The sequence below is a fragment of the Biomphalaria glabrata genome, chromosome 1 (assembly GCF_947242115.1).
Source record: "Biomphalaria glabrata chromosome 1, xgBioGlab47.1, whole genome shotgun sequence".
Lineage (NCBI taxonomy): Eukaryota > Metazoa > Mollusca > Gastropoda > Planorbidae > Biomphalaria > Biomphalaria glabrata.
Window position 1 is genome coordinate 39,431,260 of NC_074711.1, and position 19,035 is coordinate 39,450,294.

Sequence of the window (19,035 nt, forward strand, 5' to 3'; positions counted from 1 at the left end):
ATTTGATGGCACTCCCATTTGTTTTTATCCTTCCATCCCTCTCCCAGTCTTTCAATGTTTCCATTGACAATGTTAAAGAAAAAGAAGGATGAGAGAGGAGAAGCTGACGATGAATGCTTATTGTGCACAGTGCTGAGAGTCTTCTTCACGTTCCAGCTCTTGCATTGTTTTAGGAACCCTAACAAAAAATCCGGTTCTGGAGTCCCGCAGGCAGAGGGACTGTGGTAAGATCACAGCTCTCATCAAGCTCTCCATTCACCTGACATCCAATTGCGATGGCTCTCCATCTGTACTTAAGTTAACGCGTTGCTGGTTAAGTTGCTACTTTCAAGAAGTTCATTGATTTTAAGGTGCAAAATATTGTCTAAAATGTGTCTATTTAGGGAGGGGGGGGTGCACGTGTGGTGTAATGCACACATTAAGAAAATTTCCTTCTTGATAATAAACATTATTTTAATTATTATTGTTATAATACAATATCTTATTCAATATCTTATCCTTACAACTTCAGTGGAAGCACTATGGTTTCTACCTAGAAAAAGTTAATGCATTTGAAGGTGTGATCCGACTGATTTTAACAACCTAGCCAGATAGAAGTACACATGTAGGCCTATAGTGTAAGCCTACTGAGTGTGCAGTCCATAATGACAAGACCACCTGTTTTTTTTCCCCTTGCGCGTTTAACGGTTATGCAATAGTGTTAGTAGTATTTTTAGTGGTCAGACAAGAAAATAGCACATCGGCATGGCTAGTCAAGCATGTATTTTACACTATAGAATATTTATACAGGTCAAATGTTTCTTAAAACTCCAACGAATTTGTTTCTATTTCTTTGGTTACTAGATCTAAATTTGAAATTCTAAATCTATGTTATTCAATGATTTTAAACTTTACCAGTATAAGTAAGATTTTGTGTTATATATTAAGTTAATATAATTTAAAAAAGAGTACCAATCTTTTCTAAAGGTTTTAATTCAAGGCAAAAATACAAGCACACATATTTATTTAGACATTTTTTTTTATAATATATTATTGTGCATTAACGTTTATGTAAGAAACATATTCCTTATTACTGATTTCATATATTGGTCTAGTCATCTGAACGCTCCAACATAAGAATAAGAACAAAGAAGAACTGATTTTATTATGGATAAATATTTCTACAATGTTAAAAGAATAAGATCGAACAGTAGGCATACAGTCGGCAGATATATCTAGGCTATATATATATATATATATATTATATACACATTATAGATTATAGCATGATTTGCCACTTGTGGGCCGGGTTATATGGAAAATGCCCGGGCCGATTTTGATAACCAGTCTGCCCCTGGACCATAATAAAATATTGATATATAGATCTAAATGTTAATTTAGACATAGAGTCTATTTAAGATTACTAATTACATTTTTACATGTTAGTATTGTTAGTTAGATCTAGGTCTAGTACTATTCTATTAGTATTACACTTTATAAATTTTTATAATTTATAATTAGACTATTGAGACTATTGACTAATTACAGAGCTGCTACATCATATATTGATGATATATTATGAATAATTATGATATATACTAGATCTATACTGACTATAGTGAGTGTATAAGTTTTAAAAGTATACTTAATACTATTAGATTTATATTAGATATTTAGATCTAATAAGTAAGTGGATCTATATAAAGTAGATCTATATAAAACTATAAAATAATAATATATATTAGATATAGTCAATATATAGTCTATAATTATATTAGTACTAGCAGCAGTATACTAGTACTCAGTAGTAGTAGTAATAGTAGTAACTAGTATTACTACCTAATTCTAATGATTACTACTACTGCAGTTACAGACTACACACACACAACAGTTTTAAGTTTACAGTCCTAGGATCTAGATCTAGAATAGATCTAGAGTAATCTAGACTAGAATACCTCCTCCTCAGCCTGGTTGAGTCAGTTGACGCTGACTATCTAGAATCTAAAATCTAAATCTATACACTAATAATAATAGTAATACAGCATAGGGCATAGACAGAGTATTATAGTATTATTATTAAGACATATTGTCATTGTCACATATAGAATATAGTATACTCAATATAGATCTAGATATTATATATTATATATAGGCAATATCAAATAGATCTAGAGAAAGATAACTAAAGTAAATAGTGTTGACAAATTAGTAATCTTTTTAGCTCAAGATTCTATCTGAGACGTTTTTGCAGATTTCACTAAGTCATGATTGACGATTAGTTTGTTGATTTCATCTTGATAGTTATTCTTATATAGTCTAGGACTCTAGATTCTAGATCTAGATTCTAGTTCAATCTAGATTTAGACTCTATATAACTAAAATCTAGACATTCAGATCTACTCTAGATCAGAATGTTTTAAATCTTAGTTTACATTATAAAATATTAATCTAGACTAGAATAGATAGATCTAGATCTAGATCCTGATATTATAATTAAATTCTAAATATTTGAAGTTTTGTTTCCCCATTTGTTTAAAATCTGGCAAACTCATCTAACTGATATCTATCTAGATCTAGATTCTACCTCTTAACACAACGTAAAAAAAAAAAAAAAATGTGCGTAGCCCGTAGAGACCTGGAAAATAGAATAGATTGAATAGATCTAGGCCATAGACTTGTAGATCTATATACTATATAGTAATAGTCTACTATATTTTTTAAATCTGTATTAAAATCTAGTTTTATTTATTAATTTAGATCTAGTTCTGAAACAAAATAATGTTATAAAAGCTAGATCTAGATCTAGATTTTTTATAGATCTATCAAATCAATCTAGATAATAATCTAGTCTAGATTATCTACTTCATACTACTACTAGATCTAGCTAGACTGGCTAGACATTCCAGATTAGGTGTTTTTATTTTGTCTAAATTAGATCTATATACATCCTAACCAAGTTTCTAAAATTTAGTAAAATTCGTCTAACTTATAAATTTCCTCTAGATCTAGGTCTAATTAAATAATAAAAGTCTAATAGATCTCTACTGTCTCTGACTCTAGCACTCTTCTCTACTCTTAGTATTCTAGATCTATTCTAGACTCTAGAAGATCTAGACTAGAGTCTATACTATAATATTAATAGTCTCTAGATGTCATGTATCTATAGTCTATACTATAGTTATATAATATTAATAATAATATTTATTATATATTAATATTATATATATAATTAAATATAATATTAAAATATATTATATATACTATAGCCAGTATAATAATAATAATAATAATTTTATTTATAAAGCGCTGTTAACAAACAAAATGTAGGCTCAAGGCGCTGTAACAACATTACAAACAAAAACACGAGAGCTAAAATGACAGTTAATCTAAAAAAGTTTTAAACAGATAGGTCTTAATGTTCTTCTTAAAAGTGGTGTAGCATGTTGTCTGTCTGAGATCAATGGGGAGTGAGTTCCAAACCTTTGGTCCGTGAACTCAAAAAGCACGCAGACCGTAGCTTTTGAGGGAGAAATGTGGCACTACTAAAAGCGTTGAGTCCATTGAGCGCAGGGCTCTCTGGGGGACATATGGAGTAATCAGTTCGCTAAGGTACAAGGGCATCTCATTGTTATATATACACTGATGACAAAGTGTGGCGACCTTGTAATCGATTCTCGCTTTCACGGGAAGCCAATGGAGCATGCGCAAGAGCGTAGTAGCAGAATCTTGTCTAGTTTTTTTAAGGACTATTCGAGCAGCGTTGTTCTGTATACGTTGCAGCTTGGCTATTTTGTCATCAGGTATACCTGCTAACACGGCGTTGCAGTAGTCAAGGCGGGAGAGTATGAATGCCACAGCTAGCGTTTTTGTTGACTGTTGTTAAATATGGTCGGATCTGGCCAAATCTGCGCAGCTGCAGATAAAGACCTTTGCAGAGCTGACTTATGTGTGGGTCGAAAGATAGTGTTGAGTCGAAGAAAACTCCAAGATTCCGCACTACATGGACAAAAGGAACATGGCAGTTCGTGATAAAGAGAGAATCTGTGCTTTCAACTTTTGAGACATTGTTCCTAGTGCCAATCTTAATTATTTCTGTCTTGTCTTCGTTCATCTTGAGTTTATTTTCAACCATCCAATCGCTCATCCTTGCAACGGTACTACTGATTTTCTCTGCCAGATGCGACACCTCTGAGGGTACTGATGAATCGTATAACTTGAGTCATCGGCAAAGAAATGGTATAAGATGCCGGTTGGTCGTATGACACCGCTGAGTGGATATGTGTACATAGTGAACAGTACTGGGCCTAGAACTGATCCTTGGGGTACTCCGTACTTCAAAAGTAAGCTTGTTGATTCCGTCCCGCTAACAACGACACTTTGGGTGCGTTCCGTCAGGTAGGATCCAAGCCACTTTAGGACGACTCCTGCTAAACCAAAAGTTGCAGAGAATCTGGCCATCATGGTCTATATCAGTATAGGCATAGGACTATAAGTATAAGTCACTATAAGAGTCTATAGTGATAATAGTCTATAGTAATAGTATTCTAAGTATATATAATATATCTATTTAATTTATATATTTCTATAGTGACATTATAGTCTCTAGAGAGTCTAGTCTAGACCTAGAGAATCTTATGAATCTAGAATATCCAATATCTAGACCTATTCTAATGTAATGACTAATGCTAGGTCAGCTGCCACTGCTAGTCAGGGCTGAGGCTCAGTAGGTCTCTCTATTAGATACGAAAAGTATACTCTATAGCAGTGTTTCTCAAACTGTGTGCCGCGGCACATTAGTGTGCAGCGGGAGTTTTTAGAACGCCACACATGCAGCGTTACACAGGTCTGCCTAATATTAAATTTTTATTTTACGTTGCGATGACATCTCCACTTGCAATGACCAGTAGTAGTAGTGGATCTTTCCATTATGACGTAAAGGTGTGTTAGCTATTCAGGTTATGGAATTGTCCACTATACATATATTATTATAATGAATAAAATGCACAGCAGTTCTCGAATTGGTAATGATAATAATAAGCGATGTGTTTCATGTAAATTGGTTAGATGTATGCTAATAATAACAAATTAATAATAAGCCTTATTCATTGTTATCCATGGAGAAATACGTTAGCAAGAATGAAACTGCGAAAGTGTTAAATGAAAAGCAAGGAACCAAACGAAGGTACAAAGAAGATTACACCAGATATGGTTTCATATCTTCTGAACCATTGCCATTCTGTCTGATCTGCAATGCAACTCTGTCGAATGAGGCGCTTGTTTCAAGCAAATTGAAGAGACACTTGGAAACTAAATATCCAGCTGTAAAAACGCAACCGAAGAAATACTTTTGAAAACATCAGAGCTCAACAAAATAAACAAGCTAAGACAATTACGAACTACCTAAAGCTGCCAGAAAAGGGATTAATTTGCTAATTATAAGGTTGCTCAGTTATTAGCCAAACACAAGAAAGCACACACAGAGGCTGAATCAGTCATTGCACCAGCTTTAGCAATAGTTGTTGAAACTATCCTTGGACCCGATGCCGCCGAAAAAGTTAAAAAAGTTCCTTTGTCAAATGATACTATCTCGCGCAGAATCGAAGACTTATCGTCAGATTTACAAGATCAAATCTGCGAACACTTCGACGGGACTGACGATGACGTGTCTCTGCTGTGGACTCTTCAAGTTGATGAATCCACAGACATTAGTGGCAAAGCCCAGCTGCTAGCCTATATCCGATTCATAAAGGATGAAAAATGTGTCAACGAATTCTTATTTTGCAAAGACTTACCAACTACGACCAAAGGCGAAGATATTTTCAAAGTGGTGAACGAAAATGTTTTGCTATTCAAACTACAGTGGGAAAACGGTCAGCGTTTGCACCGATGGCTGTCCTTCCATGCAGGGAAATAGAAAGGGATTCTTCACTCTTGTGCGTCAAGAAAATTCAAATGTATTAGTTGTCCACTGCATGATCCACAGAAAAGCTCTTGCCTTCAAATCTTTACCGAAAGATTTGATGTCTGCTCTGGATCAAGTTATTCAAGTTGTAAACTTCATCAAATCTCGACCGTTTGCATCCCGACTTTTCTCTCTGCTCTGTGAAGCAATGGATTCAGACTAGAGATGTCTCCTGTATCACACCAACGTTCGTTGGCTCTCCAGGGGAAAACTGTAAAAGCGTGGCATTCATTTTCAACAGTTGGAAGTAATGAATATGGATGGGTCAGTTATCCATTTGGAAACAATGAAGCTACAAATTTGACAACTGAAGAAGCAGAGAAGCTCATTGAGTTAAAGAAACGATGCCGTTCTTAAGTCAAGATTTGCCGAGAAAAGCCTGGATGTGTTTTAGATTTCAATCAACAAGTTATATCCTGCAATCAGTTTAAAAGCAATCAAAATAATTCTTCCATTTGCATCTTCATGGTTTTGTGAGTTTGGATTTTGAGCACTGACTGAAATCAAGTCTAAGAAAAGAGAGAGACTTCTTACAATAGACGATTGAATGTGAGTTTGTTTGTCGACTCTGGAGCCTCGATTAGATCACATTTGCTCTCAAAAACAGGCACACCCTTAACATTAAATATATTACTTAAAAACAGGTAATATATTTTTTTCTTTTTATTATAAAACAACTGTCGCTCTTCCTGGTGTGCCGCGAAACTTTTGTAGTTTCTTTTACTGTGCCGCCAGACAAAAAAGTTTGAGAAATACTGCTCTATAGTATAGGCATAGGTCTAGAAAAGTCTAGATCAGTGATGCCCAAAGTACGGCCCGTAGGCCAGATCCGGCCCGCCGAAAAGTGTGGAAAATCCCCCCATTTTCAAAAAAAAAAAATTGTATTGTAAAAATGTATCTTTACTTACGTTAGGGGCTTAGGGCCCTCAATTTTTCTCCTGATGTTTTCCATGACATTTAACATAATTTGTGCGTTTCTGAATTAGGTATCTGAGTGTAGAATGTACATTTTCTACCAGGAAAAGTGAACGGTTCTTTACTTTTTTGTGGAACATGATAATAAGCCAACATATTTTGTTTTATAAAGAAAGTGTGGTTATTTAATAAACAACAAAAACATATAAACGACATTATGAAACAAATATGACGGCATTCTTGGTTTGGGCCGCGAATAAAAGATTGTTAAACTACGCCTAGAAATTGGAGGATTGATGGGAATATTTACCAAAAAGAGAAAAGAAAACGACTTGGATGTAACGCTACCTACAATGTTGCTGATATTTTAAGTAGAGAAATGAAGCCATCTTCAGACGCGGGGAAAAAGGATACATTTCAAATATCCCATTAAGGTCAATATCGTTTTTGTAGGCTTTTTGTTCATGTGGCCCGCGACACGACTGTTGGAAATAAAAATGGCCCGCAGGTCGAGTTGGGCTAGACATCACTGGTCTAGATCTAGAATCTACTTGTCTAGTACTATAGACAGTAACAGTAGAATTTAGAATTAGATCTAGTAAAATCTTGTTACTATTACTAGTACTACAACTAAACTACCTCTAGACTCTAGAAACTGAAGTCTAGACTACTCTAGACCTAAGCAACCAAGACTTAGTTGTCTTAGTGTGTAGTCTTAGTTAGGCTAGGGCTAGATTTTAGATTGTCACTAGATTATAAATCATCATTTATCATGTCTAGTAATCTAGTAGTAGTAGTATTTATTATAGAATATCATTCATTTATATGAATTACTCAAGACAGTCAAGAGGTCTAGAAAGATTCTATGTTAATTGTTACTATGTAAATGTAGACTTACTAGATTTAGACTAGTATTAGTAATACTTAATACTATTTAGTAATTTAGTATTAGTCGTTACTGTAAAGTATGTAACTATGACTAACTATGTTGATTGTTAACTATGAATTGTCAGTATGTCACTGTAGCCTATAGCGCACTATAGTCCATAGGCTAGGCTATTAATAGTCAGTAGTATATAATAAATATAATAGTGGCTATAGACAGTAGTATACTAGTAACTTAGTATAGTATAGCCAGCAGTTTAGGCATAAGCTACTATACCTAGATAGTTAAGATAGTCATACTAACTATAATAGATAATAATATTCCCTATAGGTCATACTAGCAAACTTTTATACTGATAGACTGATACTCCATGCATATGTCACTATGTTAGTATCAGAGTATGTGTATAGAGACAATAGAGTATAGACTGAGCTATAGGCCTATGTCCTAGGCGACCTAGGTGCAGACTTTATAAATTCTTTTTTTTTATTAGATCTAGATTCTAAGTAGATATTTACTTATTTTTATTAAATGTATATTATAATTTTAAAATCTATAAAATATATGTACTTTTTATTTAAAGAACAATTATATATATATATATATATTTATGACTCTTACACTCCTATCTCTTCATATAAATATTTTTTTTTAAAGGTTATATAAACTAACCATATTTATATAATTTCAGATGGGGTCACTTTGTATTTATAGTTTGCTAAAATTATATACAATTTACATTTTTTTAATTACCAGTAATCCTCATGCTAACAGTCAGTGCTTTGCTTTTGCTAGTTTTACTTTACATACCAGTAGCGGAAGTAGATAATATTTGTTTTTCCTGAAAATTTATGATTCTTCTTATATATTATTAATATATTTATTATATTTTTCTCAGATATTTCATTTTTAAAATGAATGATGAAAAGGCAGAGCTAGAGCAAAGTCTGCAAGCCAGTCAATTGTCAAATTTAAACAAATTAACACAATCCTCAATAATTTTACCAAGTTGCAGTGTCCAGAACAAAGCTGTTTTCTTCAAACTCAAAGCTAATACTTCCATTATCTCTTCAAATTTAACAAGACTGAAAAATTTGCTTCCTAAAATTAGTTCAGATTCAGTTGCAGGTTGTAATCAAAATGAGTCTTTTCAAATGCAGTGTGTTTCAGATTTAAATAAAAATGAGTCATTAAATAATGAATTTTCATCAACACCCACTTTTATGGCTAATCAACAGTATCAATCAGCAGTAAACAAAGATGACACAACTCAAGTTAATGTTGATCTTCAAAAGACAACAAAAAATAATAAAATCGTTGAGGTTTTGCTCAGCCAATATGACACCAATTTACCAGAGGAAAACTTTGATAAAAATGATACAGAAATGGGTGTTCTAGAAGAATCAGAAGTACCACAAGTTCTGTTGAATAGTATTCAGTCTAATAACCCAGAAATGCTTGAGAGTCAAGTCTCATATTTATCCCTTGATTCAACATGTGATAAAGACATAAATAATAAAGTTGTCAAAAAAACAAAGATAGAAGCATATGTGAAAATGGTTGTCTGCAGAAAAATTACTATTCAAAAAGTGCTGGCTCATTCTGGACAAGTTTTGGAAACCAAAGTAAAAACTGTAAATATGTTTTGTTTTTTAATATTTCTTGAAAGTACTTGTGTGTGAAAGATTAGCATATTATATATTTTATATCTTATCCGTATTATAAAACATTTAAACTTTTAACATTTTTACTTAAAATATTTAAAAAAGATTAGTTGTTATTTATTTTAAGTATGTTTTATCTTGATACCAATTTTTATTTAAAAAATGTTCACTCTGAATTATTATGTCAAACAAGCATGCATAATTGTTTATTCTATTATGAAAATCTAAGAAAATTCAAAAATTTTTGAGATTAATAAATGGCTTTTGTAACAGAATGCAATCTCTTTCCAGTTTGAAATAAAACTTTGTTTTTCACCTAACTTGAAAGAGACAACTCTGAAATAATGTATTTTTTATCAAAAAAAAAAAATTACACACAAAAATAATCAATAAACGTCAAAAAATAGAAAAATTTGTATTTTCTAAAAATATACACTTTTAATACCCTTAAAAAAAAAGCTAGGTTTAAAATACCAAATTTCCAGTTTTGGGGCTTATATACTGTGGCTTTAGTCATGTTCATTTGAAAAAATTAATTAAAAAAATACTAAAATAGCTTAAAACATATCTGATTTTCTCTATAAAAAAAAAAAGAAGTGTTCACACAATTCTTCTAAACAAGACATGGTAAGCTCTTCTTACAGGAAAGTTTTAAAAGTAATAAAAGTGTCCCAATGTATTCTACCTCATTAGACAAAAACATAGATGACACATGACGTTACTGGGGTAATCATAAAATATTTACTTTTGAGACATAACAGTCTATTATTCAGGTGAAGTCACCTGTTTCTGTAATGAACTATTTTTAAGGATTCTGTCTGATAACTGTAATAGGGTGGATGGAAATTACAATTTCTGAGAGAGAATCTTAAGATTGTTTGACAATAGTCACTTTTATTATTTTCGGAAGAGTATCTCAAATTATTTTTTTTGTATTTAATTTTAATTTTCAAGTGTATTTTAGAGATTGGAATCAAACACAACTTTTAAAGTTTGGGTTCACTTTGGTCAGATTTAAGTTAGGGGTTCGGTTCGATGACAAGTATGGTTCGATTCAGTCAGGTCTAATGTTCAGGTTCGGTTCTATGCTATGAAATTAGGAAAAATTAGGTAGGCCTACATATAATAATGTCTAATTAAATTATTAATTACAAAAACAGCTATGTGTACCCTTATTTGGCTGGAGGGCCATTTTATGTCGGCGCTAATGGTAAACATTTCCAGCTTTGCTGCTCTATCTCTTAGTTTTTAATGGAGATTTCTAATTGTCATGCGAAAAAAAGTGGTGGCTTTCAATGCATTTTTATTTTCATGGCACATTTTTTCCATCAATGATAGTAACCCCCTCTAAAGCAGGCATGTCAAACACAGCGTTCAGGGGCCGCATGTGGCCCGTGACCACCTGGCATGCGGCCCGCTTGGCCACCTCAAAAATTATCAAAATAATGTTAAACTATTACGCTTGAAAATAAGAGATGACAAGCTATTTGAATTTTAAAATAGTATTTGTTAAACTGAACAATGTGAGTGAGTCTGCAATGAAAGCTACATTTTGTCAAATGTAATTGCAAGCCATAGCAAATCATTTAGTGAATGTGTTTTTATGAAGAAGTGTGTCATTAAAGCTGCCGAAGTAATTTGTCCAGAAAAGGTGAAAGCATTCTAAGAAATGACATATAACTAGGAACGCCGGCAGATAGAATAAATGACGTGTGAACAATTAAAGAACAAAATACTTGATTTTGAATTATTTTCATTTGCTCTCTATGAGTCAACTGATGTAACGGGTGTAGCACAGTAGGCTATATTTATAAGGGCCTGTGGCAGGAATTTTGAGATACATGAGGATCTACTTGAGCTCTGTTCTATGCATAACACCACAACAAGCGAGGATGTTTTTTTCAGAAATAACAGGATGTGATATTGTTTAGCTAGTCTAACAACTGATGGTAAACCAACCATGAAATGAAATAGTTTTGATGCAAAGCTACTTGCAAAAATAAGAGACTGATGCTAATTTTAAATTTGCTCATTTTCAGTTCATCATTCACCAAGAAAGATTCTGCACACAGCAGTTACAGTTCCAACATGTCATAAGACCTGTTTCAGTCGCTCTCAATTTTATTCATGCCCGTGGCTTAAATCATCGCCAATTTTCAAGGTTTCTGGATGCCATTGGACACGAATTTGATTGTATTTCTTATTACACAGAAGTCCACTGGCTCTCCTGTCATAAAGTACTCTAGAGATTTTTTGCACTGCGTAAGGAAATCGTACTGTTTCTGAACATAAAAGGTGAACCTGTTGAACATTTCCAAACTGACAAATGAGTTCAGGATTTGGTATTTATAGTTAATCTTAATCTTATTGATCACCTGCAAGACTTGAATTTGAAACTTCAAAGTAAAGACAAAATTGTAACAACTGTATGTGATGATGTGAAGTACTTTCAAGCAAAATTTCGACTGTAGATAAACCAAATATGAAGAGAAAATCTTGTTCACTTTTCAACGTGTCAGGAACTAAAAAATTAAATACGGCTACAACATTTGTTAAAGATGCTTTCAATGACCGTTTTCTTGACTTCGTTTCATATGAGCCAGAATTCTACAACATTTGTTAAAGATGCTTTCAATGACCGTTTTCGTGACTTCGTTTCATATGAGCCAGAATTTTCGTTGTTTGTATCTCCATTTTCATTTGCTTCTGAAATTGCTGCTGGTAATGTGCAACTAGAGCTGATAGAATAACAGTCAGATTCTTTGTTGAAAGCGAAGTATATAGAATTGGCTACGCCATAATTTTAGTTATTTATCTGAACGGTACGTTGAATTGCGGAAATTTGCAGTCAGAACTCTAGCTATGTTTGCCAGCACTGATCTCTGTGAGCAGTTGTTTTTTTATATTGAAAGCTACAAAAACATCACACCATTCGAGATTATCTGATCAAAATTTGTCATCAATGATGAAAGTGTCAGTGGCAAACAAACTTCAACCTGACATTAATAAACTTGTATCACAGAAAAGATGTCAAGCATTAGGACAAACACAATAATGGCTAATCAAGTAATTTTTAATTGCCAAATTGTACTACAAATTTAGCCAGGTATACCATTTATTATTTTATTATATTGTATTGTTTCTAATTATATAAAACTAGTAGGCTGTTTTCCAACTGTGTTTTGGCTGCGGCCCCTCAGGTCATAGTAAGTTTTTATGTGGCCCATACACCTTAATGAGTTTGACATGCCTGCTCTAAAGCATTCCCTGCCATTGAAAACAAGGCTTCATTTCACTACTTTAAATGTGAGCAAATCTCTACCATGTCCTTACAGCCGACTTATTTTCTTGTCCCTTTTTGGTATTTACTCTCATCAATCCTGTAATCTCTAGGCATTTCTTAGCAATCTTGTCTTTGTGGCTCAAACGATGCCGCAATATTAGTGGCCCCCTAGATGCTATTAGTTTTGTGTGGTCTGTCTGTCCGACCGTTCGTCCTGTTTAGATCTCGTAAACTAGAAACAATATTAAAAATCTAACATGATATTTTAGACCATTCAAAGTTCTGATACAACGGCTATTTTTCTATTCTGAAAGCAAAAAATTTAATTTTAAAAAATCAACTATGCAAGCATTTTTTTCATAAAAATACACCATTTTTACAACTATTCACTATTAATAGTAACAAACAGTGGAGGCTATTTAGTATTTACCATATTTTAGACACATTTATGTAAACAGTTTGAGATGTTTTGTCAAAAAATTTTTTTTTTACATTTGTATTGCTAAGTTAAGTAATTTCTGTCATACTAACTAGTACATTTACAAAAAAAAACAAACATGGTTACTTTTATTTTTAAATAGAAAAAATCTATTTAATAATCATATAAGTGGAACATAATTTAAAACAACAATTAATAAGTAGTTTTTCAAATTATCGCTTAAACTGCAGAATGAGCTTATGACTGTGGAACACGGAACTAAAGGAAGGGGAGAATTTTCCTTTTGTTCTTGAGGCTTTGACTAAGAGATTAAGCCTTTACAGAACAATTAGATCAATTAGATAATCATTATGACATTAGTTAGGCCAGATTCACATTGAACATCTCCTTCACTTTCACCTATCCCTTGGTCTGATGGATCGTTGGGCACCACACATGATCTGTCAACCTTCTTTCTCCGTTCTTCGCCCAGAATCTGTGAGTGCATTGACTGCAATCGTTCCTACAGAACACATGCTGGTTATGAGAAGCATGATCTGTCAACCTTCTTTCTCCGTTCTTCTCTGTCATTTGCCTTTGATAGAATTTTATTCTGATATTCTTTCTGAAAATATTGAAGCTTGCCATTTTACCTTCCTGTGTGGACTACTTTGGGGGCGATTTTGAGTTTGTGTTTCCACACAAACTGTCTTTGTAACCTTGTTTGTTTTTTGATTTCATAATAATGTTTAAAGTTATGTTCTTTAAAAACAGCCACACACATCTCTACACCAATAAAAAATATTGGCTTATTTTCTGCTCCATAAAAGGCAAAGATTTGTCCACTTTTCCAGGTAGTTTCTACATTCAAAGTCTATTTTTAGTTTCTTTGAGTCTCCCATTTGATTAACACACAAACATTAAATGTTACTGTACTATTTGAGGTGAATCAAAAGAAGATCCAAAATGATCCAGCTGACTTTTCCAAAAATTGAAAAATAACTGTCAAATCATCTCAATGAAACTAAGTTTTTATTTTTTTTTTAGTAACAAATATTGAAAAATCTTTGATCTAGTTCGGTCAAGGTTAGGACATTTCGTTCGGTTCGGTCGTAAGTGAGGTTCAGTTTGTTTCCCATCTCTAGTGTATTTCATGCATTTACTTTTTAATTCATGTTTCAGTTGTAGAGGGACTAATGAATTCTGTTTTCTTACTTTGAAAGCAATGTTTATGAACATTAACATTTCATGATGTACGAGTATATAAATAAAACAAATTCAAAGTTAGTTGAGAATGTTATTAATTCCTTCAATGAAATACAATATATAATGAAGAAGTTTATAATTTGTTATTAAAAGCATTCTTTTTTTTTTTCATTTTTTCTCTCTTTCATCCCTTATTGCATCCAATCCCTTATCCACAAATAATTTTCGCATGCACTCTAAAATACTATTTCTTGTAATATTTCTGCAGGAAGAAGAAGAACCTGTCATTCTTGATGTGGATTGTGTTGAAACTGAAGACATGTTAACTGACTCAGCAGAACTTTCATTTGACAATGCTGCAGAGCTTGCTGCTTCCAAATGGTCATCTCTCGATGGAGGATTAAAATTTTTAAGTGCAGTATCTGAAAGTAGGCAGAAAATAGGGAAGAACTGTATCAAAGACAAAATTCTTGAATCATCTTTGAAGAATATTTCTAAATTAATAGAATCAGCCTCTCAGAAAGAGCAAGTGTATGAAAGTCCTTCTGAGGAATATCAAGTAGAGGTTTGCATGAAAAAAGAAAGCAATCTCCCTATAAAAGAAGAGCATGTTACTGACAGTGAACATGAGGATTGGAATGAAGAATTGAATGACGATAGTGAAGACTATGTGCCTGTTGGGCATTCTCTTAAAAAATCATTATCAAAAAATCAGACTCATAATGACCAAACAGATCACTGTGATAAACCTGTGACAAATGAGAATTCAATAATATTAATTCCTAAAAAAAGGGGTCGTAAAAGAAAATGGGATAATGCTTTAGGTATGTCATCAAATCTTAGGTCCTGTGTATTTTGTAACAAGCATTTCAATACCACGACTGCATGCTCTGAGCATATGAAACTAGGTACTTGCATATCTTCAGTGTTCTGTTTCATATGTTCCAAACCCTATAATAGTGAAAATGAGCTAGAAAAGCACCTTGAAGCACATTGTAATGATAAAAAGCCCAGAATCTATGAGTGCATTGACTGCAATCGTTCCTACAGAACACATGCTGGTTATGAGAAGCATTTTCGAATGGGTACTTGTCTCAAAAGAGATGACTTTGAAGATGTCCAAACTGGTTCTCTTCAATGTGATCTCTGTCCTTCTCGCTTCAGTACACAAGCCTATCTCAGGTTGCATCGCTATAAGGTCCATGAAAATCCAAAAGACATTCACACATGCCTTGACTGTGGAAAAAAGTTTTATAGTTCTATTGGCTATAATAAACATAAAAATGGCAGGCCATGCTCAGAGCCCTTGAAGTGTTTAATTTGTGGCAAAACATATTCTAGCAAAGCCAAAGAAAGTTTTAAAATACACATGAAGCACCATAAAACTGAAATTGGAGGTATCACTTTTAACTGTGATGAATGTGGTAGAGGCTATATGACCCAGATGGCACTAAAAAAGCACAAACTCTCTCACACAGGTGTTAAGCCATATAAATGTGAAACTTGTGGGAAAGCTTTTGCGATGAGGTACATGGTCAAAGATCATGCAAGAACTCACACAGGGGAGCGACCCTATCTCTGCAGTTTGTGTGGTAATGCATTTAGCAACAAAGGTCATCTTGGTAGGCATTTAAGGTCGCATGAAAATAGAACTTTACAAAAGCGAGGTAGGCCTAAAAAAATAAGGTTGCCAGTTGTCAGTGAAGGGCATGAAACTGAATTGAAAATAATCAATTTGGGTCAAGCATTGCAAATGCAAGGTCTTGAAGGTCAGTCAATACAGGTAGTGAACAGCCAGTTGTTTGACTCCCATTCATCTGGGCAACCCATGATTATTCAAACCAATGATAACACTATAATTATAGCAGAAGGGTGGCCTCCACAAAATATTGTTAATCCAGCAATATCATTGCCAAACTCTTAGTCTATTACATGAGATAAGTTATGTCATTTTGTTTTCATTTAGTATTAAGATGCGATTTGTGTTTTTTTTTATAAGGATTTTAAATTGCATGCTCAGATTTTGGTTAATCATGACGTTTTGTCTCATTGTACTTTCAAAATAAAGTATGCTGTATGTTTTCAATTTTTGTGTGTGTGTGTGTAAGAAAGTTGGCTAGTTGGTATAAAGACTAAAGTCAAATAAATCATGCACATTTTCAAATGAAAATGTGAATTCCCAAATTAAAAAAAACAATTAAATGTTGCCTTTATTACATAATCTATTGTTATTGTTTTCATATTACATTACTGTATAACTGAATTTAAAACTAAAGTTGGTGTATTTGATGTATGTATTATGCCAGCCTATATCACTTAGTTACCACTTGTACTGGTATTTGTAATTGACAGAAACTTTGAAATTAAAACTTCAACATTTTAGTTGTGCACATCCCCCTCAACACTGTCATAGTATAACCTTTTCATTAAGGGCTTTCAAATTATAACCTTTTCATGTAGGGCAGTCAAATTATAACCTTTTCATTTAGGACTGTCAAATTATAACCTTTTCATTTAGGGCTGTCATTTTCTAATATTTTTTTTAAAAATCTTTTTGTTGAACCAGTACAATGCAGTGAAGTTATTACCTACTTTAATTGATTGTTATTCAAATGTAAATGAGTGTCAATAATTATTGCATATTTTACAATGCAAATTTATTAAAATAAAAAAAAAAACAGACTTAATATCAAATGAACATGTTTCCTTTGACTTTTAGATTGAAACGGTATAACATCATACCTTGTTTATTCAAACTTTGACTACCATCTAGACCAGAAAAATACGTTTGTCGCCCCTTAGCTATTGGTCTGTAGCAGCGCTTAAAGTTTCCACTGCGGTGTCCGGTTCAGAGCCGCGGGCGCCAAGTGTTTTTCAGCATTTCTTAGCTTTAGTATCTCATTCTCCTTAACTCTAGCTTGATCTATCTCTCCTAATAAAAAGATCGCTGGTCACAAAATTAAATTAAGCTTTCATCAAAGGCAAATGAGCAGTGTTTCTCAAACTTTTACCGTTGGCCAAAACGTTTGGTCTTTTTCTTTTCAGAAATAGTGTTTAGTAGATAATTTTAAAGTGTTCTGTCTAACCGAAAAAGTTATTTTGGACATCTGTACCAACAACAAAAAATATAATTGAGCCTTAAAAATATACTACATTACTACGCCTAGGCATGTTTGGCTATATATCTTAGAGATTTTTTTGATGTGTCTACTTTTGCCAAGATAGATTTTTTTTCCGCACCCCCTAGTGACGCAACTGGTTCTAAATATTACGCAATCATTGCAAATAATTAACTTTTGTTTTTGGAACTAGGTTGGTCATTTTTTGTAAATTAGAAAGGGCAGTGGATCCTAGAAAGTTTCATGATGTACACCTACCTGTTGATTGGGAGCCATTTCTTATTAGCTATTAAGAGATCCTTAATCCATAGGTGTAATAGACCAGTAATGTCAGTATATTTAAAGTTGTTTAGCAAGCTTTGGTGGTGAAAATTAAATGCTTTAGAGAAATCTAATACAATGACATCTTTTTATAAAGCTTATATCAACTCAGTCTGTGTGGTAAAAAATTTTGAAAAAGTTAATACCATTATTTCTCCCACGCCCATTCTCAGATCAAGATGAAACTTTACACTATTATTTATTGTAGGCCTACCTAAAAAAAAAAAAACGAATCAATTTCTAAAAAATAACTAATTAGTCTTCTTCTTATCTTATATAATACAGACGTTACTTCAAAAAAGAAGATGATTACGTCCTACGCGTCATGCATTTAGTCATGCATATTAACCAATGACTTAAATTCTGCCAAGTCACTGGTTTTCCTGGCTAGCTCAGGCAACCCATTCCATGCTCTAATAGCACTAGGGAAGAAGGAGTATTTGTACAAATTTGTCCTAGCATATGGGACGAGGAATGTGCCTTTATCTTTGTGTCTTTCAGAGTATTTTATTAAATTTTGTTTTTGTATTTGAAGATTATGGTTCAGTGTTTTATGTATTATTGCTACTTTACTTTTGAGTCTTCTGTCCTGAAGGCTTTCTAATTTTAGTGATTTTACTGAAGGTGTTACTCTAGTCAAATGTGAATATTCGTTTGTTATGAATCGCACTGCTCTATTTTATGTCTGTTCTAGTTTCTTAATGTTTTCTTGAGTTGAGGGGTCCCAAACAGAGGATGCATATTCTATTATTGGCCTAACCAAGGTTAAATAACATTTTAGTTTTATGTTCTTATTTGATTTATAGAAATTTCTTTTAATAAATCCTAATGATTTGTTTGATTTTTTTATAGTTTCATCAATATGTGGATTCCATGACAGTTTTTCATTTATTATAACACCTAGGTATTTTGCGTTTTTAGTCTGTGTTACTGGTTTGCCATGAATAAGATAAGTGGAATTAATTTGTTTTAGTTTTTTTGTTACTCTTAACAACTGACATTTTTCTGGGTGGAAAGACATGCTCCAATTTGATTCCCATTTCTGTAATTCATCTAATTCTCTTTGTAAAATATCTGTGTCTTGTGTTGTTTTTATTGTTCTATATATTATGCAATCGTCTGCAAATAATCTGACTTTTGTTCCTGAAGTAATGCAATTTGGTAAATCATTTATGTAAATTAAAAATAGTAGTGGACCCAAGACTGTTCCTTGAGGTACACCTGAGTTTACTGTTATCGGTGTTGATTTAGAGCCATTTATTATTACAGTTTGTTCTCTCCC

At 32.9% G+C, this 19,035-nt stretch overlaps 1 protein-coding gene across 1 annotated transcript; it reads left to right on the top strand.

Annotated features, from left to right (window-relative positions):
- Nucleotides 1–8,184: 8,184 nt before the first annotated feature.
- On the top strand, nt 8,185–17,011 carry LOC106062017 (zinc finger protein 718-like). The gene is made up of 3 exons (XM_013220275.2): nt 8,185–8,202; nt 8,641–9,376; nt 14,582–17,011. Exons 2-3 carry the CDS (start codon nt 8,657–8,659, stop codon nt 16,235–16,237), a joined length of 2,376 nt encoding a protein of 791 aa, XP_013075729.1. The 5' UTR covers nt 8,185–8,202; nt 8,641–8,656; the 3' UTR covers nt 16,238–17,011.
- Nucleotides 17,012–19,035: the final 2,024 nt, after the last annotated feature.

Coding starts and splice junctions, on each gene's coding strand:
- LOC106062017 (XM_013220275.2), top strand. CDS start 8,657: ATGAATGATGAAAAGGCAGAGCTAGAGCAAAGTCTGCAAGCCAGTCAA. Junction 9,377..14,581: donor TGGAAACCAAAGTAAAAACT/GTAAATATGTTT, acceptor ATATTTCTGCAG/GAAGAAGAAGAACCTGTCAT.